This window comes from Petaurus breviceps, unplaced genomic scaffold, assembly GCF_028583685.1.
Source record: "Petaurus breviceps papuanus isolate PSGF00001 unplaced genomic scaffold, PetGlider_PUasm1.0 90925, whole genome shotgun sequence".
In the NCBI taxonomy this organism is placed as follows: domain Eukaryota; kingdom Metazoa; phylum Chordata; class Mammalia; order Diprotodontia; family Petauridae; genus Petaurus; species Petaurus breviceps.
The window spans coordinates 27,004,372-27,030,407 of NW_027187380.1; the positions used below are offsets into that span (position 1 = coordinate 27,004,372).

At 34.9% G+C, this 26,036-nt stretch overlaps 1 protein-coding gene and 1 long non-coding RNA gene across 2 annotated transcripts in view; one reads left to right on the top strand and one right to left on the bottom strand.

The window, feature by feature from the left end:
• Positions 1-26,036, bottom strand: part of LOC138152623 (uncharacterized) — a 634,969-nt gene that overhangs the window by 522,020 nt on the left and 86,913 nt on the right. The window lies entirely within an intron of this gene.
• BPTF (bromodomain PHD finger transcription factor) overlaps positions 1-26,036 on the top strand; it is a 193,334-nt gene that overhangs the window by 106,385 nt on the left and 60,913 nt on the right. Inside the window, exons 7-16 of the mRNA XM_069076836.1 lie at positions 1,536-1,891; positions 2,354-2,485; positions 7,786-7,915; positions 8,964-9,099; positions 13,606-13,872; positions 14,622-17,001; positions 22,427-22,551; positions 23,847-23,975; positions 24,735-24,885; positions 25,201-25,243. Coding sequence (XP_068932937.1) covers positions 1,536-1,891; positions 2,354-2,485; positions 7,786-7,915; positions 8,964-9,099; positions 13,606-13,872; positions 14,622-17,001; positions 22,427-22,551; positions 23,847-23,975; positions 24,735-24,885; positions 25,201-25,243 — 3,849 coding nt within the window. The remainder of the gene's footprint in view (positions 1-1,535; positions 1,892-2,353; positions 2,486-7,785; positions 7,916-8,963; positions 9,100-13,605; positions 13,873-14,621; positions 17,002-22,426; positions 22,552-23,846; positions 23,976-24,734; positions 24,886-25,200; positions 25,244-26,036) is intronic.

A 26,036-nucleotide genomic window follows, 5' to 3' on the forward strand; every position in this document is an offset into this window, starting at 1 on the left:
TGAATTATGGCCGAACCATTAAGAATTCTGATGCATGTAGGTAAAGAGTGGGAGATACTAGTTTTTCAAAAGTAGTTGAGGGAATTGATAGTACAGTAGCCTATTGGGGCGGCTAGGTGGTTGCAGTGAATAGAGCACTGGCCCCCTGATGTCAGGAGGACCTGAGTTCAAATGTGGCCTCAGACACTTGACATACTTACTAGCCGTGTGACTTTGGGCAAGTCACTTAACCCCAATTGCCCTCAAAAGAAAAAAAAAAGGCAAAAAAAAAAACCCCAGTTAAATTTTGAATGTATTTATACCTCAGAAATCAGCAAATGCTATAAATCAGGGCTTCATTTATTGTTTTGTTCACTGTCTAGACCTTAAAGTGATGGAGAAAATGTTAATAATGCAGATTAAACTTAAAAGTATGTCACACACATTTTTTTGGAAAGACAGTTATCCAATATTTACCACAATGCCACTGGAGTAGTGTATGCTATGACATTCTATGATGTCAACATGGTGCTAAGAGCAAGGATTCTCTACTTTAAAGGATGTAGTAATATCTTTTTTCATAAAGACTTGTGACTCCCAACTGCTCTGGGAATAGAAGTCATCACAGCCAAATTGTGTAGTGATACACACACACACAAATAGAGATGTGTGTGTGTGTGTGTGTGTGTGTGTGTATAGTTTTGTTTTTTTATTCAGTTTCTGTATGTCACTCAGGCCAGAAGTGTAGCATTTGCTCACAGCCCCAACCCAACTGCTGGTGAGCACAGAAGCATTAACCTGCTCCATTTCTGACTCTAGTGGGTTTACTCATCCTTAAGCATCATGGTGGCCAACTGTTCCTGGGGCTCACCATATTCATGGTAGAATTAGTGTAGATACCTGAATAGTTTTAGTACTATTGCAGTTTACAACTCTTGAAGAGAGGCTGGGCCACCACAACTGGCCAACATTATATTTGACATAGCACATTTTAAAAAATCATTCCTATGTGGGATTGCTCTAAAATATTCTTAAGACCTATGAACTCTTGGAAGCTACCCATATTAAAGAATTAAGAGACCTGTATTTTAGTACCAGTCCTGCTGCTAACCAGCTAAGTTAGTAACCTAGTCCTCTAGGCCTTTGTTTCTTATTATAAAATGAAAAGTTTGTATTAAATGACCTCCATGGTTCTTTCTAGCTCTTAAGACTTTGTAATTCTCAGGTATAGATATGGTAAAATAACAGACCAATAAAGTATTACAGGTAGCATTTACTGAATAGAAATTTCACTAGACAGCTTAATGCCTCTGACTTAAAGTACACATTAAAAACTTGAAGTGCTATCCTTATGTAGACATAATTTATTGTGTGGTTATTCTTGTTTTACATATATTTACTTAATTTTATTTATTGTTTAATTTAAAATAGGTTATTACCTAACATTTGATTGGAATTGATGACTACAAGTTATTCAAAGAAAAACAGTTTGTCAAATCAATTTATATATTTAGTATGCTTTAATGAAATCTTTTTACATCTGTTTCCTCGAGTAGGTCCTGGTAGTTAACTCTCAAGGAGAAATTTCACGATTGAGCACCAAGAAAGAGATAATTATGAAAGGAAATATCAACAACTTTTTCAAGCTAGGTCAAGAGGGGAAGTATCGTGTCTACCACAATCAGTACACCACCAATTCTTTTGCCCTGAACAAACACCAGCACAGAGAGGACCATGATAAGAGAAGACATCTTTCACATAAATTTTGCTTGACTCCAGCGGGAGAGTTCAAATGGAATGGTTCTGTACATGGGTCCAAAGTACTTACTATATCCACCCTGAGATTAACTATCATCCAGCTGGAAAACAACATCCCAGCACCATTCCTGCATCCAAATTGGGCCTCTCACAGGTAACAGAGACTCAAGTCAGCTAACAGCTGCCATACTGAGCCTGAGGTCTGGATAGATTTCAGGGGATCTTCAAACTTGGACTGGGGGAAAAAAAGTCACATCAGTATTTTTGCTAATCTCTAATTAAAACTGAACATTTCCCTCACGTATGAAATGTAGACAGCAGACATTCCCCAACCTACCAAAGGGGTCCGTGACACACAAAAAGGTTATGAAGCCCTGTCTTTAATAATTGTTGAATTAGTTAATGAACTTAGAAATGTTACCCAAGTTTTAATTGAATCTGTTTGCCAACAAAGTGTAATTTTTATATAATATGTCATAGCAGAAAATTCCACTAAGACTGTTTTTGTACTGCTTGACAGAAATGTTTAAATAGAGGTATGCTTATTATATAAAATTATGAATACACTTTAAAATTTCAACTGATGGCAGCTGTTTGTCTTCTTTATAAAATGTAGGTCAAATTGGATCAAAGCAGTTCAAATGTGTAGCAAACCTAGAGAATTTGCTTTGGCTTTGGCCATTTTGGAATGTGCTATTAAGCCAGTTGTCATGCTGCCAATCTGGCGAGAATCTTTAGGACATACCAGGTAAGGGAAGTAATTCTGATATGTGAATTATAATTTATTCTCTGTTGTAATCCTGATTAGTCAGTAGTGGAAATTAACATGACTAAAAGGAAAAAAAATACACATTTTAATGAGAAAAATACATTCTTTTTTATGTTGTTACTTAAATCATGCTAGTTGCCTAAGAGCAGTAAATTATTAGCAAATTTTCATTCCCCCAACCCACCCACCTCCTCCTTCCTTAGAGATTGTTTGTTAATCTAAATTTACTTAGCAAGTAGCAGCCATAGAACATTTTGCACTCTGACTGTTGAAATTATTGTGGTATGATATATTTAGTTATTTTTATGTATTTTACATGTGTATTGGATTTTAAATGTTTTATTTGAGTGATTGTTACAATTGGATATATTATGTGAACAAAATTTATTTAAAAAAAATTTTTAAAGACTAAAAATAATATAAAAACATATGCACTATTTGGTTGCCAGATCAGCGTGCTTAATTCTCTCATTGGAAAGACTGGTAGGGAAGGGGAGAATACAATATTACATTTGACAAGCATTGTGTCATATGAAAGAGGAATTACATTTATTTTTGTTGGTATTAGAAGATAAGAATGAGAATGATGGGTAGAAGTTGTTAAGAAACAGATTTAAACTTGATGTGAGGAAAAACTTAATAAAAATTAGAATTTTCCAAAAGTGTAATGGAGCTCCCCTAGGAGGTATCCTTCACTGACTAGATCACTACTTATTTAGGCATTTTATAGAAGGTAGTCTTGCTCAGATACAGATTAAATCAGATCACCTCTGACACTCCATCTAACCAGGGTCTGTGATATAACATGTAACATGTATTTCTCCTTCCATATTTTGAGATTTTTTTCCCCCACAAAAATCCTACATATAGCTATCCTCTTCTCTGTTTTGAAATAGCAGTGGCTGTGACCACCAGACACTTCCCTAAATGAAAATGTGCTTTTGTTTTGGAAAGGAAGACAGATTTATGTTAAAGCGGCGAATGGCCTGTTTAGATGGGGTTGGAGGAATAGAGTCATACAGTGTTCTCTGTTTCCCTGTGAATTCTAAGATTTTCCATTTCATTTTTTAGACTAAGGTATAGACCCTAGTCTTGCTCGTTTTAGAATGAAAGTATGTGTGTGGGGGGGAACAGAACAACTTATGAGTAAATATGATTTATTCTTTTTTTTTCTTTTTTGGAAGGAGGAAGGCAAGGCAATTGGGGTTAAGTGACTTGCCCAAGGTCACACAGCTAGTAAGTGTTAAGAGTTTGAGGCCGTATTTAAATGCAGGTCCTCCTGACTCCAGGGCTGGTGCTCTATTCACTGTACTACTTAGCTGCCCCAATATGATTTATTCTTGAGAGGTAGCAGCATGTTCTGTTGGATGGGGAGTTGACCTTGGAGTTAGGATGATTTGGGTTCAAGTTTGACCCTGGGACTCTGTGATCCTGCCTGAGCAAGTCAGTCTTTCTCACAGTCCCAGGAATTTTATAAGACCACAAATTTATAGAATAGTTACTGATGTACATGGAGAGGTGGGAAAGTCTGAGCAAAAAAATTATTCTCCTAAAACAATTACCCTGTGATCCTACTATTTTTCTCCATTGTGTATAGTATATATTTCTAGACTTCCTACCCAGCTTACTCTATCCCCAGCAAATTCCACATTTCATTTGCCTTATTGAAAATTCACTTGTAAATCATAGGCTCATGGATCCAGATAGTACTGGAAGGGACTTTAGAAGGGACTCTTCATTTTACAAATGATGAAACTTTTAGGTTCATAAAAGTCAATTGGCTTACTCAGGTAGAAAAAGTGACAGAGCCAGAATCCAAACTCAAACCTTGTGACTCCAAATTTAGCACTTTTCCACTCCACTAAATCTAAGACAGTAAGCCGTAATTAAATACCTGCTATTTGCTATGTTTGGAGAATATGAAGAGAAAATGAAAAAGGGCTCCTTCTCTTAAGGAATGTGTATTCTTTTGGAGGAGTTTAGGAAACTCCTACAGATTTGTGGAGAAATAAAAAAGCTTATATATATTATTTTTAGAGATATTTTGTATTTTCAGGACTGAAAATGAATTTCAATTTGTGTCATCTAGACTCATCTGAAACTTAATTTTTGTTAAAAAAAAAACAACCTTTCTACTTAATCTGAGGTTCTAGAAACCTTACTCAACAGTTATTAAGTATCTTTTGGTTATAGACATTGCCCTAAGCCCTGGGGAAGATTAAAGTTTATTTAAGATATGGTACCTGTCCTGGTGGATCTTATAGACTAATGAGGGTCAAATTATACTTTAACATTCATTTATTAGTTGTTCCTTCCTCTACCTACCTCTTCCCCCCAAAAAAGTTTGGGTTTTTTTTACTTTGAGGTGAGGAAATAATCTTTACCAACTGAGATCAAACACAGTTCCTTAACAATATAGCTATAAACTTTAAAGAGTGGATAAGAATTTAACCATCAGGGAAGGTTATTATAAGCATAGTTTAAAGAAGGCAGAAAATTCTAGAGTATGGAAGTATAATAAATGGTTTAATATAGAATTAAGAGTCATTTACATAGAAATTATAGTTGGGTCTTTTGAGATGGATGAAATTAGTGAAACGACATAAAGATGGAGAGAAATGGTCCAAAGATAGATCTGTGAAGAGCCATTTTAGCTTGAGAAAAATTAAAGGAGTAGAGTAGTATAATGAAAAGATCACTGAACTTGGATTCAAAATTTGAGTTTGAGTTTCCATATTTGTTAACTGTGTGACCTTAGGCAGTCTCCCATTTTTTTTAACCTTAATCTTCTCAATTGTGAAATGGAGATAAAACAGGTTACTTTACCTTTCTCTGGGGAAAGGTGAAGAAAACACTTTGTAAGCATTTAATTGGCTTTAAAGTATTACTAGTTGTTAACTAGGAAGTTATCAGACTAGAAAAGTAGAGTGGTGCTAGCTTTTGGAGGGCCTTTAATAAACTGAGAAGTATAAGGTTTGGTGCCTGGTGACTAGAAAACTCATTGAGGGATGTTGAGCGGAGGAGTAACATGACCAAAATATACATAGCCTTGTGAAGAGTTGGAGCAGAGGGTGAGGAGAAAGTAAAAAGGGAAGACCTACTTAAAAAAAAAGATTGCAGTAGCCTAGGGAGTTTGTAACTGCTAGGATTATGGTATGAAAAATGAAAAGGAGGGGATGGATTCAAGAAATACTGCAGTGATAGAATTTTTAGGATTTAATTATTGGTTGGATATAAAAAAAAAAAGGAATCAAAACTAATACTAAATTTTCAGACGTGGATTGGGCAAATGGAGCTTCTACCATTAGAAAGAACAAAATCAGAAGAAGGAAGATATTTAGGTGAAAAGTTAAGCACGGATTTGGACACACTGAGTTTGAGGTACTATGGTCCATCTAGATGGAGATTTCCTATAGCCAGTTGGAGATGTAGATTTGGAACTTAGAAGAAAGATAAAAGTTTTACTTGACTATGCTTATTTGTTACAAGGGAGATCTTTTTGTTTCACAAGGGAGGGTGAGGGTGGAGAGAAAAAGGCATGAGTTAGTCGGTAATGATAGAAATGCAAATATAGAACAAAACAAAATGTTTAGAAGAGAACACAAAAAGGACAGTTTTGTTACCATTGCATTAAATTTACTTTTGTTGTTGTTCAGTTAAGTCTGATGCTTTATGACCCCATTTGGAGTTTTCTTGGCAGAGATACTGGAGTGGTTTGCCATTTCCTTCTTCAGCTTATTTTACAGATGAGGAAACTGAGGTAAAGAGGGTTAAGTGTCTTGCCCAGGGTCACACAGTAAGTGTCTGAGACAGCATTTGAACTCAGGTCTTCCTGACTCCAGACCCAGTATTCTATCCACTGCACCACCTACCTGTTCCATTACATTTAATATATACCTTTATAAACAAACTATATAAGAGAATTTTATCATTTCGTATATGATTATTTTGTTTGTACATTGAAATGTCCATGTTTGGTTAATGGTTACTAGGTTCCTAATAAAGACAATTATTTTGTTATTATTTATTTTTTTATTGTTATTAATAAAGTTATTAATAAAAATATTGTTATTATTATTTATAAAAACAAGAAAAGAAAGATAAGGACTGGAGATTTAGATTAGGGAGTCTTTAGATGCAGGCAGTTATAGTTGAAGCTTTAGGAGTGAATAAGATTGTTGAGGGAAAAGTGTTTGGTGAAGGAGTTGGGAAGAGGACAAGGGGAGAATCCTTAAAGGAATGGCTACAGAGATAGGTCAGCATATCCATAACAAGCATATGATTAATGTGTCAAACACTGCAGAAAGATCAAGGGAATAAGGCCTGGAAAAGGTTGATGGGCTTGGTAAATGCAGTAATTGGTAGCCTTTGAGATTATATGGTAGGGATAGAAACCAGATTTTGAGGAGTCAAGTGTATTGATGATCAGTAAGAAAATAGGTGCTTTGAATGCAACTAAGAAGTTTGTCTTTTAAAGGGATGGATTAATAAGATGATAGTAGAAGGGTCAAGGAAAAGTTTTTTAAATGGGGAAAGTCTAGTATGCTTATAGGTCTTGAGAAGGGATGGGATCAAGGGTATAGGTAGAAGAATAAACATTGGGGCGGCTAGGTGGTGCAGTGAATAGAGCACTGGCTCTGAACTCGGGAGGACCTGAGTTCAAATCTGGCCTCAGACACTTAACACAAAAACTAGCTGTGTTTTTGTGTTAAACTTACCTTGGGCAAGTCACTTAACCCCAGTTGCTCTCCAAAAAAAGAAAAGAATAAACATTAACAAGGAATTGGTGATGGTTTTTCCTCATAGATTGGAAAAGAAAGTAAGGAGCAATGATGTAATTTGCTTACTGTAAAGTGGTATGTGAAGGATTGAATGTGTGTATATATGTAAGCACACAGCTAGGTGCTAGCCATCTCCTTTCCACTCAGTATCAACCCCCCAAGTCACCACTAAGCCTTTCCACAGCATGTAATTCAGAGATCATAATGGTCTGGAAAAGTTTAGAGTGACTTGGAATTGGGAAAGACCCACTTTCTGGCCGTGTGTCCCTGAGCAAATAACCATTCAGCCTCAATTTCCTCATCTCTAAAATAGGTATAATGATTGGGCCTACCTATGATTTCTAACCTACAAATCATTTTAATTGAACATTTCTAATGCTTCAAGAATCCCTTGTAATAGTATAATATTCCTGATAAATTAATTTTAAATTATCATTCAAATACATAAACTACCAAAGTTTTTCAAAAGGTATTTTGTAATAATATACTGCTTTTTAGATTACACAGAATGACATCCATCGAAAGAGAAGAAAAGGAGAAAGTGAAAAAAAAAGAGAGAAAACAGGAGGAGGAAGAAACAATGCAACAAGCCACCTGGGTGAAGTATACATTTCCAATCAAACATCAGGTAATCATTACTAAAATCTTTTAACAATCATTAGTAAGCATTTATTAAATACTTACTGTGTATAAGGTCCTAAGTTAAGCACCAGGGATACAAAGAGAAAAAAACAACCAGACCCTACCTTCAGGAACCTTACATTATATCTGGAGGAACAACATATACATCTTTAAATTTATACAAAGTAAATACAAGGTAGATTGGGGTGAGAGGAGGCATTAGCATTGAGAGGTGTCAGGAATGAATGACCCTGTGTAAGAACTGAATTGAACTTTCAGAGAAACTAGGGATTCTAAGAGGTAGATGTAAAAAGAAAGTACAAACACATCAGACTGGAGAAAAAGAAAGAATAAGGGATAATATCTAAAAAGGTTTTGAGATTTAGAGTAGGGGAGAAGAACTCATGGCAAAAGGGTCTCCATTTTCTTAGTCACATATGAGGTCCTTTGTTGAAAGGATGGGAAGAATGCTTAAGGATAAAAGGTTTGGAACAGCCTTTTGGAACAGAGTATGATAGAGAATCAGTTGAATTATTAAAGTATAATATCTTAAAGTATTTTTAGTTGTTTCAGAGCCTTCTGTTTTATAGCTTAAATTTGTAATGTAGTGCTTGATTAGTTGACAAAAATAACTATTTAGTCATTGTTATTTATCTTGCAAGTAGTTCTTTTTGATCATTTTAAAAATGTTTTCATCCAAACAAAATGTAAACTACATTATATGTTAATTCTCTCTTTAACTTGCTGGGATAACTGTAAGTGTAGCATCTCATGTATGGGTAGAGAGTTACTTAGTTAACTATGGCAAAGACAGAAGCAAAATACTTTCTATTTGTTTTGTTATCTGTATTTATTTTTCTGTCATTGAGAAGGAGCCAATCATTTCCTTTTCATCTCTGACTTCTAAATGAGATTCTTCCTTTCTGATCTGTGCTGAAAGAACCAGTTAGATGAAAATACCTGACAGAATATGATCTTACTTAGATAAAACCTACAAATGTCTTATAAAATGTGTTATTTGTGTTACTTGATCAAATTAATTCCCTTTATAACAGGTGTGGAAACAAAAAGGAGAGGAATATAGAGTAACAGGCTACGGAGGTTGGAGTTGGATTAGTAAAACACATGTTCATAGGTTTGTCCCTAAGTTGCCTGGAAATACTAATGTGAATTACAGAAAAATATTAGACAGTAAGTACCTCAGATTATTTTTCTATGCTTTTAATTTCTTGCTTATTGAACCCACATTAGCCATGTCCTAGGTAAAAATGTTTTTCGTCTACTTTCTAAATAGAATGTGTTTTAAGTCATTTATTTTATTCACATAGTATAAAAAATTACTAAGCGAGAAATAAGGAAACTCAGAGAATAGTAGAGCTTCATAAAAAAAATAAGTGTCCTAAAGACCAGCCTGCCTAAACAAAATTTGTTGAGGTTTATAAGTACCAGTGCACCTCATTTATTCTTATGCTACTTCTGTCAACAGTCAAGAGTCAGCAAGTGGCCAAATAAGACTTAAGACCAGCTATAATGACACAGGTTCATTTATTTACTTGACTCATAGCAGAGCCTCTCAGAAACACTGACCCCATTTAATTCTAACAAGCTTGTTAGTTTCTGGACAAAATAAAAGCTAATTATTTTGTAGACCTGTAACATAAAAAATGATATATACAAGAATGATAGAAACGGGCAAGAAGTAACATCTGACAGTGAATTAGAAGAGACAGGAGCTCAAACAGTGAAGTAGCCTGAGGTTTATTTAAGTAGACAGGAGCCAGCATCCCTGTATACCTCATTAGTTCTATATTATAGCACAGTACAATAATAAATGTTTGTAATGATGGTTTCAAGAAAAAAATTAAATGATGTTTATGTGAAAGGTAAGTATACAAAATGTTTTAGGAAAATTCCCATCAAAGTAGTTAATTATAAAGTTATAGAATATAGAGAAGTAAGAATTATATACAGCTAATAATAATAGCTAGCATTTAAGGATTAAGCATTAAACATTTAACCTAAAACTAGTGTTTTAAGTGCTTTATATATTTTTATTTGATTGTCAAAATAACCCTCAGAGTTAGGTGCTATAATCATCCATATTTTATAGATGAAGAAATCGAAGTTCTGAGAATTATAAGTGGTTTGTTTGGGGTCAAACAGCTAAGTGTCTGAACAGAATTTTCATTCAATTCTCCCTAACTAAAATCTAGCACTCTGACACCTAACTGGTGTAAATCATTGTTCTTTCCCTAAAGATCCTGAATAAATGAAGTATTAGTATATTTTATAGCATAACACTGTTCTAGTAAACACTGTTCTTTATAATGTGATTTTAGCTATGTAATATAATCGGCTAACATTTATGTATAAAGAGTATTTTATAAGATGTTTTAGCTCTTTTGGGCTTATGTTAGCAGGTGGGATGGTGTCAGCTCAGTGTTGTGTTCTCTAGCTACTAAACTGGCCTCAAAAGGGACTGTCTTGGTCAAATTGTGGAGACAGTTTGATTTTGTATACTGCAATGCTAGAAACATTATGATCTATTTGTCTTAAAGTGTTATAATTTGCTTCATGGCACAGACTTTCATAAGTAGTGAGTGTGCAATATTTGATAATCATAATCCATTATAATCCAAGGGACAATGACAACAATTCTTTTGTTATATAAGAATCTATTATATAAGCTATTCCAGTAAATCACTCAACACATGGAAATGTTCTTTTTTGTCATGAAGAGATGTTTTATTATGAATGTATTTGTTTTAGTGAGCTTTTACTTAGATAATAAACTGGTTATCTATTCAAGGTTGTCTAGGATATCTTTTTTCCCCTCCTTCACTTCCCATAACCTAATTCCCAGTAGTGAAGTAGTGCTATCTAGTTGAATTTTGGCATTCTTTCTGCTCATGCCTTGAGCCAGCACCACTTCCCCAGGATGGCAGCAGTGGATGAAGCTATTCAAAGGGACAAGCTATACTGAGCTGCTTAGTTGTGACAATGGTGGAATACCCTCTTTTTATCGTATGTTAATAAACTTCTATCATGGTGGACAGTCAGTTACTATATGATGTAAACATTATTAGATTTAGTAAGGATGATACAGTATTTAATATTTGTATTGTATGAATATTATAAAGTAACATATCTGTACATTTGGGAAGTTATCAGTTATAGCCATAGCAAACGCGTCAATAATTTTTAAGTGTACAGAACACAAGAAAAAAAGAGGGGGGAATATGTATTTATTTTTAGACTTAAATTTTTAGTCTGATTCATCATGATTAATACAAAAGGGGCCAACACACAAAAGTTTGGGGTTTTTCAGTAATTTTAAGATTATTTAGTGGGACCAGGCTATTTTTTAATTTTTTTTCATTTTTCAAATGCTTTATTAACTTCTGATTTACATCATTCATTTCTGCCAGATTTTGAGTTACAAATTTTTTCCCCGTTTTTCCCCTACCCACTGCCCCAAAATAGCAGTCCCATAGGATATCCCCTCCTCCAATCTGCTCTCTCCCATATTTTCTCCCATACCCCTTTTGACTTTTACAGTAGGGCATAGTGGATCTCTGTGCCCCAGTGCCTGGATATCTTATTTCCCAATTACGTGGAAAATAGTATTGATAATAATGTGTATGTGTGTGTGTGTATACATATACATATATATATATATATATATATATATTTAAACATTTGATTTTAAAACTTTGAATTCCAGATTCATTCCCTTCCTCCCATGTTCTGTATTCTGAAGCAATGATTCTTCTCAGTGAGCTTTTGAGATTCTTTTTCCATCTGGCAAATTCAGCTTTTTAAGGCATTTTTCTCCTCATTGCCTTTTTGAGCCTCTTTTGCCAATAGAGTTAGTCTATTTTTTAGGTGTTATTTTCCTCAGTCAGGCTGTTGACTCTCATTTCATAATTTTCTTGCATCGTTCTCATTTCTCTTCCCAATTTTTCCTCCACTTCTCTTATCCTCTTCTTAAGGTCCTCTGTAGCCTGTAACCAGCTCGTATTTTCCTTTGAAGCTTTTGGTGCAGGAGTTCTGACTTCACCGTCTTCCTCCTGTTCCATTCTTTGCTCCTTTTTGTCCCCAAAATAGGAGTCTAATGTTGGGTTCTTCTGTTTGCTTTGTTTCCTTTGCCTGGTCATTTTGCCACTCAATTACTTGACTTTTGGCTTTTTTTTTTTTGCCACAGTAGGACTCTGCTACCAGACGGGAGCTTTTGTCCCAAACGCTGGGATTTCCTCAGCTGCCAGAGTTTTTAGCTGTGTGCCCTTGCTGAAGCTTCCACATGCTCTGGCAAGCTGGACACATACCCCAGGACCTCCACCCTAGACTGCAATACAGATCCAAGCAGGTTAAAGCAAGAGCAATTATCCCTTAGACTGGTCTCTTGGTCCTCCTACACTCTGCAGGCCAGGAGCTGAAGCTGCCACGTGGGGGTGGCTGCATAGCTGTGGCTCCTCAGCGGCTTCTTGCCCCGGAGGCAAAAGCCAACGCACTCCCAACTACTGGGTCCCAAAGTCCACAGTGCACTGACCTCTCATTTTGTCCTTAACATCTATGTGTTGATAATTCTGGACCGCCACAGCGGCTGGTGATCTGGAGTCCCTCCAACTGGCAGCTTGTCAGGCCCACCCTGGGGCTAAGACCTTGGCATTGAGCTGGGCTTGGCTCCCAGAGCACTGCACTGGCCGCTTGCTGCTGGCCTGCTGGGCTGTCCTCAGCAGAAGGTTAGCTTCTCAGTGTCATTTTGTGGGTTCTGTAGCTCCAAAGTTTGTTCAGAGTGCCCTTTTACATGAATTAGGGAAGGTGGAAGCTAGAGCCACACGGAGGACCTGCTTCTACTCTGCCATCTTGACTCTGTCCCTGCTAATTTTTTTTTAACATGTTATTTTTTAAATAAAAATGATCCAAATGAGGAATATGTCATGTTAGTGTGAATTATTGGTGCAGGTCAGTTATATTTGCCTTGCATTCACTAGTTCAACAGACATAGTAGAACGGTAAATTACCTGAAGATTGTTGCTCCCATCTCCCTTTCCTTCTCTCCCTTCTTCTCTTCGTTTCTTCACTGGTGCCTCGCCCCTAGTGTCCTCATGGTATCTCCTCTCCCTTCTATATCCAGTGCCCTGCACTCCCCCCCCCCCCAAAAAAAAAAAAACTTATTATGCTATTCTTTGAACAGCATCATAGTATTCTTTTACTACAGAATATATGATAGAGCATTACTTCCACAATGTGTTTGCATTTAAATAGGGGATTAAAATCAAGAGAATATTTGTAGTTTCAGTCCTTAGTACATACAGAAGATTTTTGTCATTTCTAAAATCATTCCAAGTGGTCACTACTGTTCTGCTTGTACTAAAGGCTAGATTTGTTTTTATAGGTTTTTAGAGAAAAAAATGGTAATAACTATGTGCCTTTTTTAAGCAAAATAACTTAGTATAAAATGCTATATATTTTTAAAATTTTAAAAATAAAGATAAATTCATTATTTCCATCTATGAGTATTTAATACTAAGATTATATTTTAATGTATTGTTAAATACTAAGAGACCACAATATATAAATGGTTTTGATTCACAGTGAAACAGAAACATGCCACTATGCCAGATACACAAAAATAAATGTGTAGAATTATTAAAATACTGGTAGTATCTCATTTTAATATTTGGTTCTTTCTAGCCCAAAATCTTGACACTGGTGAAAATGAGTGTGAACTAGATAAAAGAAAAAGTTTAACACGAAGTCCAACAAAAGTAAAATTAGAGACCAACCCTCAGAAAAGTAAAGCAAGTGATTCAGAAATGCTACAAGAAATAGACCAAATTGAAACGGAAACTACAAAAATTTCCGAGAAGAAAGACCAAACTAAAGAAGAAAGTACAATGCTTAAAGAAAAACCTGAAGTTGATAGTACCTCTTCAGATGTAGTTGCTACAAAAGGAAAAGGTATGACAGTGATTTTTGTATTTTTAATACAGATGTGTGAATGTGTATATATGTATGTGTATGCATACGGAAATATATTTCAAGGATCTATTTCACTTCTCAAATGCTCCCTGCACCACTGCAGATTCCATCTTCCCTGTTATTTATTAGTTGGTTTTCAGTAGCCTTGCCCAAAAGTTGATTATCCTGAAGCCAGCCTTGTAGTGAGATCCATATGACTATGTCTGTGTCATGTATGTATCTCTAATTACACAAAAATAAACACATAAGAACATATACATAAATATATGCATAAAGAGAGAATATTGTTTTTCTTAAAGTATATATGAGCTTGAAAATAATTTAAGACAAAAGAATCTTTTTTTTAAACCAGCTTCTAGCACAATGCCTAAATACATTGTAGATTCTTAATAAAAACTTTTAGGTTGGTTTCTAAATCTTAAATGAAAATATTTCTTTGTATACAAAAATATGTAATGTCCTAATTTATCAGTGAAGTTTTAAAACCATGAAGTTCTTACTTAAATTATAATATTTGCTTAGATTAATAAGTTTTTTAAAAATTTGCTTTTCCAAATTCTACATTGTATTCACATGCCAGGGACTTGATTATTTCCTATTTCACACTAGAATGAAAATAAAGAAAATGAGGCAATATAAAAAGTAAAACTATTATATCCATGAATAGCACTATTACTTATACATTTTAATACTAAAATTTTATTAATACAAATGTTTTTGATTCACAGATGAGAAAGGAATACTTAATTCTGAAAATGATAAGCCTATCAAAGAAGAACCTATGGAGATAGATGAATTAAAAGCAGATTCATCTGCAAGATGTGAGGAAAATTCTTTTAAAGCAGATGTAATTAATGTCAGTGAGGGTTTTCATCTGAGGACTAGTTACAAAAAGAAAGTAAAATCATCCAAATTAGATGGATTACTTGAAAGGAGAGTTAAACAGTTTACATTGGAGGAAAAACAGCGCCTTGAAAAAATGAAGTTGGAAGGAAAGACTAACGTGGGTCCCCTGAAAAGCATGGCTGAATCACGTGTATTAATGAAAGCAAAAGAGGGAGGTCAAGTCAAAATGGTTGATCAGGAGAAAACACAGGGTTCAGATAATAACAGAACAGAAGATCTGATTCAAGAATGTTCACAAAATAATGAAAACTCTACTGTTAGGATTAGTGGCTCTGATGTAACTTATACAGATAAACATTCCACAAAAGGTCAGGTACTAGAAAAAGTATCCATTCAGAGCCCAGAACCAAACTTCCAGAAACAAAATTCTGTCATCAGTGATGTAGCCGAACTTGGAGGTGCTGATAAATGGCCAGAACAAGACAGGCTTAAAACAAAAGAACATGATACCCCCAATGTGGATGATCAACCAGTCAGTCAAGATGAAAAAAGTATGTTGGCCACTAAAAAGGAAAATAATTTCCTATCAGTAAATACCACTGTTTCTCTTCCTGAAAGTGTTTCAGTACCGGTGGTTCATGAAAGTACCTGTGACACAGATGTTCCGGCTACCTCTGAAGCAGCAGCTTTGGGAGAACAATATGGAAAACAGGCATGTGACTCTGAAAATAATAGCACTTTGGAAAAGAGCTCTGAATCTGTATTCACTCAGGACAGTAAGGAGGAAGATGTGTTTGCTCCAAACAGCCATAAAAGTAATTTAAAATGCTCCATAGGACACCAGGAACAAGTTCTTGAAGGGCTAAAGTTAATTTCAGACATGTCTTCCGAAAAGCAAACTCTAGAACCCAGAGAAAGAGCCAGTAGTGACATGTTACATTGTAAAAGAGCTGAAGCTAATGGTGAAAAACCAAGTCAGGAGCAGAAATTAGAGAGCTCAGTGAATAAATGTCATCATCAAATACATCTAAAGAACATAATAGACAAAAAGAATAGTGAAAATGGAGATACTCTTGAGAAAAAGGGAGAGAAAGAAATAGCAGCTACATTTCAGATTAATGGGAAAGATAATGAATTTAAGATATTTTCAAAAGATGAATACATGAACGAGATCTCTGATAGTAAGGTAGGAACTGGTAATGTTGAACCAAAGGTTAATAGTATTAAAACAATTCCTGAACATGAGATCAAGCCATTAATTGTTAAGGAAGCTCCTGGAAGGCCATTCATGAATGGAGATGTCATCATGGAAGATTTCAATGAAAAAAGTAACTTGAACACAAAATCGTGTTTCCTTAGTTCTTCAGATATTGATGGTAAATACCAAGGTAACATGGAAAATCTAACATCAATCAAAGGACCCAAGTGTATGCAACATTTGATTGAAAAACACCATTCCATTGAAAAAGCTGCTTCTGTTGATGGTCCTTCAATAGCACCTTCATCGTGTAAAGAGAGCAGCTCAATTAGTCAAGTAGAAAATATGGAGGTTGAAACCTCAGAAGTCAAAAAAGTTCCCCCATCACCTATTACTTCTGGTGAAGAGTCTAACCTAAGTAGTGATTTTAATGATCAGAATGGTGTGGCTGCTAACAAAATGGAAAATGGCAATGGAAATGCTACAAGAAAAACAGTGATCACAGAAGTCACCACAACAACATCAACGGTGGCCACAGAATCAAAAACTGTGTTTAAAGTTGCAGAAGTATTGGCTTCGCAAGGTGATCGGCAATCAGTGGTCTCCTCTACTGAAAATTGTGCTATGTCCACTGTAACCACCACCACTACTACTGTGACAAAACTGAGCACACCCACTACTGGAAGTAATGTGGATGTCATCTCTGTGAAGGAACACAGTAAAACTGTTGTTACAACAACAGTCACTGATTCACTGACCACTCCAGGGGGCACATTAGTAACATCAATGACTGTGAGCAAAGAATATTCTACAAAAGATAAAGTAAAACTAATGAAATTTTCCAGACCTAAGAAGACTCGTTCTGGCACAGCTCTGCCGTCCTATAGGAAATTTGTTACCAAGAGCAGCAAAAAGAGCATATTTGTTTTGCCTAATGATGACTTGAAAAAGTTGGCCAGAAAAGGTGGCATTCGAGAGGTACCTTGTTTTAATTACAATGCAAAACCTGCCTTGGATATATGGCCATATCCATCTCCAAGACCTACTTTTGGTATCACGTGGAGGTATGTTTTTAAAAACCATTTGTAGAAATTAGTAATTGTGGGGATTTAAAGAATACATTTGAATAAATGAATTACTAAAATTAGACTACAGAACTACATTTTAATTGATAAACATAGAAATAGTAATGTAATGTATTCTAGAAGAATTCAGACTCAGAAAGCTAGCATTCACAAACCAGCAAAAGAATTGCTCATGGGTCAGGATATTTGGAACTCTGGAAATTAATCTCACCTTCACTTTAGGAGAGCAAAAGAGAAATGTCAAGCTAGGTTGCTTCCATAGTTTAATTTCTCAGTTTGCTGCCATTTATTTTGTACAATGATGAAATTATTCTTATGGAATCAAATTGTTATATATTTCTGAAATGTTGCTACTTTATTTCTATTAAGTAATGCATAAAAATAATTTAAGTTGAAATGTTTTTGAATCATTAAGGGGAAATCAGTATGCTGGAATGGTAACGTCCAATTTTTTTTCACAATAAACACTCCTTCAGGTTTTCCAATATTTATTTCCAAAACAACTCTTAAGATTTTCTTGTCCTTTCAGATTCCTTTGGGGTTTATTTCCAGAAGTATTCCTTATTTAGGAATTGCTTACTCTAGGCATTGTTTCTGGGGACAAATTATTTGCACATGACTTTGAAGTTTATAAACTCATCACGTGTTAGAACTAGAAGTGATCTTAAATGAGCTCATTTAGTTTAGTACTCTTATTTTGGAGATGAGGAAAACTAAGGTCAGTTTGGGTAATTTACCCAAAGTCAGACATTTAATAAATGGCAGAGCTGAAACTACCCTTTTTTCTAACTCCCAGTTCAGGGCTCTCTGTTACACCTTTCATCTGCACTTCCCTCTTACTTGGCTGCTGTGCTTTTTCCCTTTGTCAAATGCTATGTCCTTGAGCTCTTTTTCTTTCCCTTCTCTTTAAAACTCAGAAGGGTAGAGAGTGTAATTAATGGAAACTCTCATGTAGTTTTGATTGTTCAGTTAGACATGCTAGGGTACCAGGGTACATACTAGTTGTCATTAGGAAGCTTTTGTACATAACTCTTTGGGCTTCCATTAATCACAAATGTCACTTGAGTAAGTTATTAGGTAGGTCTCCTGTCTAAGTTTTTAGTCCTTCATAAGTTAACGTATTAATTGTTTCCTTTCTCATTAGAACTCGACTAGTCCTTGAAATGGAATACCATAAAATAAGTGCATATCAGAGCTCTATATAGTGTAATTATAATTTATTTCAGTTAATAATATCATCTTTTATTAATTGATAATACTTAACCAAATTTTTTATAGCTTGCCTTTTGATTTGGATTAAAATATCATCACTCCATTACACATTCAATAGAGACAGCTGAAAAGTACAATTTCTCTGCAGGGACTGCAGTGAAGGATTTGCAGAATCCTGCAGGGAATCAAGGAAAGCTTCATTACAATTCATGGATTTGTAGGATTACTCTGCACTTTTCAGCTGTCTTCATTGAGAACGGTCTCAAAAATGTATCCTTGACTGTCCAGCAGGTAACCTCTTTCCCACTGGAAAAGTTACAATGTACAAATATTTGAATTTTTTTTAATGGCCACCTGGCAGTTGTTGAGGCAAAACTTTGTTCTTAACTATTAGGATATTAGGATCTGCTGGAATGCTATTTCTTTTAGCTGCCCAAAATAAGTACTGTTAGTTGCCAGATTTTGAGGGCCTTATTTTATATTGTGTTAAAATATGAATTGTGGGGATAATTGATATTCATTTATGTAATTTCTATCACTTTTTTGAAGCCCTTTTCCACATTCTCTTTCCAGGTGATTAGGAGACATGTAGATCTTTAAATACATCCTAAATTAAGAACAGGTGGTATGAGCCTAATTTTTCCTTATTTGATCAGCTTGGTAAATTAGGGGAATCTGTAGATAAAGTTTACTTAGATTTTAATGCAAAGCATTTGATAAAGGTTTTTTGTGCTATTCTTATGGAAGAATAGTAGAGGTATTTGGCCCAGTCAATTGAATTAGATGGATTGAGAACTAGCTGAATGGTCAGGTCTCAAATAGTAGCCTTATGGGTTGGTGTCATCTTGGCAGAAGAACTCCAGTGATGCACTGTGAAATTTGTGCTTGGCCTTGTGCCACTTAACATTTTCATCAAATGACTTGGATAAGGGGGGGGGGGGCGGTAATCTTATGCTTTCACATATATAAATGTAACAAAGTTGGGAGGGATAACTAAAACAGTGGATGACAGTATCAGGATCCCAAAAGATCTTACAAGGCTAGAGTATTGGGATAAATCTAATATTTATGTGAAATCCATTAGGTATACATTACACTTGGATTAAAAAAATCAACTTCACAAGTACAGGGTGATAGAGATAGTCAGAAATTTGTCTGAAAAACATCTCTGCATTTCAGTGGTCTAAAAGTTCAGTTATCATTTAGTGACCCTGAGACATGGCAGCAAGAAAGCTAATGAGATCTTGGACCACAGTAATAGAGACATAACGTTCATGAATAAGGATGACTGTATTCTATCACAGTCAGACTGCCTCTGGAATATTGTTAAAAATTTTAAGAGGATATAAATAAACTGGAAACTTTTCAGAAGAGATTTGCTATAGTGAAGGGATTAGTGTCCATTTTGTATGAAGATTGGTGGAACGAATGACAGTTATTTAGCTTGGAGAAAAGAAGACTTACTGGGAGAGCATGAAAGTTATCTTCAAGTATTTAAAGGGTTATCATGTTTCAGGGGGGTTGGACTTGCTCTTTTGAGCACCAGAGGGCAGAATTAGAAACAATGAATTGCAAAGAAGTTGCAAAAAAGGCAAATTTGAATTTGATGTCAAGAAGAACTTGCTAGTGTTTAAAACTGTCCAAAAGCAAAATGGGCTACTTGAAGAAGTAATGACCTTCCTTGGAGATTTTGCAGCAGAAGCTGTATGATAGGTTTTAGTGAGGTTTCCTTTGGAGTATGGTGTGTTGAATGTCCATCAGGTCTCTTTCTACCACCCTAAGTTCTGTGATAATGAAATCTCTCAAATACTAATTCATTTACTGAAGTTAAAAGAAATGTCAGTTCTTATTTATTTATACTAAATCAGTATAATCTAGAAGTTAGAGTTGGTTTTGAAATTCATTATGTTGATATAAGGATATATGTATGTCTAAAGTTCTAGGTAAAGAGTCAGCAAACTCTGGCATCAGTGCTGGAACATAAAGTAATTCTGATTGGCATAGTCAGGATTGGCTTATACACGGTGGTGGAACAGATGAAACTTCAGTGCCTTGCTAGCTTCCTGTCAATGCCCTTTTCCTTCATTAGGCTCAATCCTCGCCTTCCTTTCCAATGTCCCTTTTTTTCTGTAAACAACTAATCCCCCAATTCACTAAAGTGCTGGGTGTTAAAGTTGCATGAATATTTCTATTTTAAAAGAGCCTATTTAGAGCAGGTAATACTGAGGTTGTAGGAAGTACATAGGAAGAATACCCCCCCCCCTTTTTTCCCTAATCATCAACAACTACTATTACTGATCAGCTTTGATAGCTTTACATGGAAGCAGCCTCTTAATGAGGAAGAAGAGAGTCACTTATAAGTGGTCAATTCCACCCTTATCCCCCATATAAAGAAATTTCCCAGCCACATCTTCACTTTTGTAAAGAGAGAATAAATGAAGACAATATGCCATCTCTGTGAAAGGCTGTTAACTCTTTTTCTAATGTAGTTCTTCCTGTAACAAAAAAAGGGGGGGGGGAAGGCTAGACTGGGCAGATCTGACTTAAATTAAACTAGAGAAGTTTGCTGTTTTTCCAATTTATTCATTTCTCTGTGCCTTTGCACAGGCTGACTCCCATGCCTGAAATGCACTTCCTCCTCGTCTCACTCAACAAGCATTTTAGCACAAACTCTCGGCCAGACACTCTGCTCAGTTATCTGCCTCTTAGAATCTCTGGTGTTCTTCAATGCTCTGCTCAAAACTCCCACATCCTACATAAGACCTTTACTAGTCTCTGCCCCCCCCTCCCAACATACCTTGTATTTATTTTACATATATATGTTATATATATTATATATTACATTTATATGTAATATATACATAAATATATTCATATCAGTACTTGTTGTTTTCCTTAATAGAAAGTAAGCTCTTTTAGGGCAGGGACTATTTCATTTTTGTCTTGGTGCCCAATACCTAGAGCTATAAAAGACTCTTAATAAATTTTGGTTGTTTGATTCTTTCATTCATTACCTAACTTTTTCCTGTTCCCAACAAGCCAGGCTACTGAAAAGCTGCTCTTATGCTAAGCTTTCCTGATCTACCCTTTTTCTAGTGGGGGTAGAAAACAATGTAGGTTTTTTCCCTCCAGTGTTTTCTTTGGTAGGCTGTATGTTAGGAGCTAACAATGTAGTCCATGGTAATTAATCAGTAGTAGGCTTAATTAAAAGGAGGAAGTGAACAAGAATTAAGAATTAAGTTCAATTTTTAGAGCTTTTAAACTCTTTCATCTTCATGACACGAAACACATTGTAGTAATGTAATTTGTTTTGATATAAATGTTTTAGGAGATACTTTATTCATGCAAATGATTATTTAAACAAGACTCAAGACTTTTGTACCACCATTAGTAACTAGTTTAATATTTCTCTAAAGACCCTCTTTGAGGACTCCTAGACACTAATGTTTCATAGATGTTGCTGCATTAGGATTATCTGGTATATAAGAGTTGATAGGTGTCAGAGGGCTACAAATAAGATGTCTGTAGATATTTGAAGTTCATTGGGTTCAGAAAATTTGTATAGCACAACCTTTTTCACTCACTGATCTAAATGCATTTATTTCCTCTGGGTTTATTCTTCTAAATTTTTCTGTCTTCCTGTTTCATAGTTTTGGTTTTTTGTAATCCATTTTAAATATGTATAATCTTAATATGGAATTAAATTGTGTTGTGCCAACTGTACAATAGATTTATCAATTCATGTGGACCATAAAGTCCCTTTGGCATTGGAAGTTAAATATTTTGAGTTGTCTATGTAAAGGTATACTCATGAAACCTTTTGCCTTTTCCCAATCAGTATGATTGATCCAATAACATTTACTGATCATCTAATTTATATGAATCTCTGAGATGTATTATTTTTTTTAAGATAAGACAGTCCCAGCGCTTACAGACTTATAATCATTATAATAGGAAAGAATTTTACAAGAACACAGATATAATGCTGAGTAGAGTATGAAAATGTTTTATGATATACTAAATATTAAAGTTAAAGGAAAGAGAAATCAGTCGCCTGGTTTTCTAGGGTAGCTTACTACCCAAAATGTTTGAGAAACTATATTATAGTTACTTAAACAAGATGAGAAAGAACTGAAAAATTCTTTAGTTTCATGAAGTTTACATGTTGTGGTTTCTTTGGCATTTATTTCAGATACAGACTTCAGACAGTAAAGTCATTGGCTGGAGTAAGTCTTATGTTGCGGTTACTCTGGGCAAGTTTAAGGTGGGATGATATGGCAGCCAAAACTCCTCCTGGGGGAGGGACCACTCGAACAGGTAGTATATTTTTATACATTTTTGTTTGCTTAAAATTTTAGTATCAAAGTTAAATGATAGTGGTATTTGATTTTAAGCATGTCTTGTGTTTGCTTTAAAAATTGAAATGCTTATTTATTTTTAAAAATTTTGAGTTTTATGAACTGAAGTTTACATTGTGTCATCTAATCCTAGGTCTTTCTGTATCTAAATTGTCATGTGAGTCATTTATGATGTATGAAACAATGTGGATAAAAAAGTTGCTTATTAAAAAAAGGGAAAAGTTGCTTGTTACTAGGAATCAAAATTGTCTGTAACTAGGATACTCATACCCACTTTATACCTCACTTTGCCAAAAGTTTTCTCTTCCTTCACTCAGTGCTACCAGTTGCCTTCTGGTAACATCCCTTCATTTAGAAACAAGTCCACAGTTACAGAGGAAATGGAAATTGGCTGCATGTAGCACTTCCTTAGTGATTATGTAGCTTATGATATACATGCTTTTGAACAATAATGTTTTATTATGACTGCTCCAGAAGGGGCTTCCCCTGACCACTCCATATCCTAAGGAACTTTATTCAGTGCTCTCACTCAAACACAACACTCCATTCCCCCACCTGCTAGTACCTTCCCCTCTGAAATGAGCTCCCGTGTATTCTGTATATCTTTTGTGTAGACCTAGTTACTTACATGCTGTCTCCACTATTAGATACTGATTTTCTGAAAGTTGAGACAGTTTTTGTCTCTTTTCTCTCCAATGCTGGGTATTGTGCCTGGCACATAGTAAGCATTTAATAAATGCTTTTTGATTGATTGGTATAATATAGTTGACAAGGTACTGAGGTGAATTCAGTGTATAGGAAAACTTGAATACCTTGATACTTGATAGTTCCATTTCACAGAAATATTGTGTTTCATCTGGGTCTGTGAAGTGCCCTATACTAGCATCAGCCAATGTATAGTCAGCAGCATATAATGACTCTGCAGATATTTTATACTTTAGCTTACCTCACTTCTCACTGATCTTCAGTTCTTCTCTTCCACTTTCCCTTAGACTTTGCCTTGGTTTTCCTCCTTTTGAAAATATAGACCTTTTGTTTTTACATCATGTTTATTTCCAGATGTATTCTTTCTCTCTCTAGTGAACTTTCCCTTGTAACAAAGGCCAAGAGAGACCTCAGCAAAGATAACACAACAGTTTTGACAGTCAATGCAATATTCCACACCCTAGACACAACAGAGGTGATTTTTTAGTAAACAATACTTTCCATGTATTTTAAATTGTAATTAATCTTACCTTCATTCAATCTCCATAGAAACATCAGACACAGAAATTACAACAACTGAAATAATTAAACGGAGAGATGTTGGTCCATATGGCATTCGATCAGAATATTGCATCAGGAAAATCATTTGCCCCATTGGTGTTCCAGAAGCTCCAAAGGGTAAAGAATTTTTTAAAACAAATGTGCATAAATATTTAATTGGCCTAGCTTCCCTCAACTTTTTGACTTTCTCCATTGACTCTCATGTGAATATTCTTGTATATTTTGTTCATTTAAAAGTGACTCTTACAAGGACTTTATACAAAGAGAATTGGTTTTACATGCATATGTATATATATATATATATATATATATATATATAAATGCTTTAATTCTTACATTGAATTCCCATTAGGAAAGCCTTACAGGACAGGATAATATCAGCCAGACAACAAAACTTTTGAGCACTTGTGTACAAATACTTCTACAGGCTCTATGTAAGATACAGAGAATTATACTATAGTAATAAGTCAACAAAGAAAAGATATCACATTGATGTGTGTCATTGTCAAATTTTATCAGATGTTAAGACCTGTAAGAAACAGGAATATATTTGGGGATGTCAGAAGAGGTGAGAGTCACATTACAGAAAGACTTACTAAAATAACATAAAACTGATATAGAATGCTAGGGCAAAATTACATCTCTTTGGAGGTAATCAGTGAAGGTTTCAGAAGTGGCAGTTCATTTGTTCCTTGAAGTGTTGGGATGATTTCAGTAGCTGAAAATGTTTTGGGAGGGTTTTCCAGGAGAAAACCTAAAATAAAATGAACTAAAGTGCTGGAGTGTGAATATAAGGTATTGACAACAAAAAAAGATCCACTAGCAATGTTCAAAGTTAAATGTTTTAATTTGTCTTGATTTCTTTTCCGTCCAAAGAAACTCCTACACCTCAGAGGAAAGGGCTTCGATCAAGTGCACTGAGGCCAAAGAGGCCAGAAACACCTAAGCAAACAGGCCCTGTTATAATTGAAACCTGGGTAGCAGAAGAGGAATTGGAGTTATGGGAGATCCGGGCATTTGCAGAAAGGTAATTAGATAAGTAATTGTTGATCATGCAATAAAGAATTATAATTTTAATTTATTAAGTATGTCTTTGTTAATTTATTCCATTTGTTTTTTTTTAATGGTAGATATTTACTCATATTTAGTTCTTTTTAAGAGCTTATACTTTGATGTTATCGACTTAAATTTTCTATTTTGATTGTAGTCCTATTTTTAATTTTTGTAGTATTTTTAAAATCTTTAATGTTTGGCAGTTTTGTTCCATGATCATCCACGTAGCACTTAATGTTAAAAACCTACAAGTATAGTGATCTGTTATATTTTTCTTTTTTTTCTTCAGAGTGGAGAAGGAAAAGGCACAGGCAGTTGAGCAGCAGGCTAAGGTTAGTGAACAGAAGAAGGCCGAGGAGTTCAAGGCCCAAATGGAGGCTCAACTAAAACAGCAACGATTGGCTGCCCAGCAGGTGGGGGAGCTGTTACTAGTCCCACCTGTCAACGAATTTGCATCATTACCCAAAATGCATGCATACAAACTACAGCATTGAGTACTGGGACTGTGGTGTTTGGTTTGAAGCAACATTTGTTTGTATGAATGAAACAATCAAATTCACTGTATGAAAACAATCTTTGGTTCACTAATGTACATCTCTCTGAATAATGTACAAAATCAGAATATTTTTTGTTCTCTTTTTTAACCTGCTAGTTTTATAAAGGTTTTTTTAAAGTAGCTTTCTAAGACCCAGTTTCTCTGTTAAGAAGAGCATACAAAAACTACCATACCAGAAAAATTCTGTAGTTTATTGAAGATCTAAATAAATAAGTCAAATGGCTTATAAAAAAAAAATCTTACGAAATCAGTTAATTATTTCTCACTATAAGACCACTGTTTAGCCAACACTGATCAGCCAGCACTATGTAGTACTATGAGACTATCATAGTTCAAATGGTGTTTGCTATTAGGAATGATATAAATTCTCCTCCCAATAGGATATGTTGGTCTTTTGGAATTTTGTCTTCCAAAGTGAAAATAGTATTTTTCCAACTTTCCTTACTTTATTTCTTTTTGGTTTTCTATATCTTTAGAATTTCCTTGAAAGTAATTATCTTGATGTAGTTTTATATACAATAATTACCTTGAAAAATGGACACATTTATATTTAACAAAGTACAAGTAAA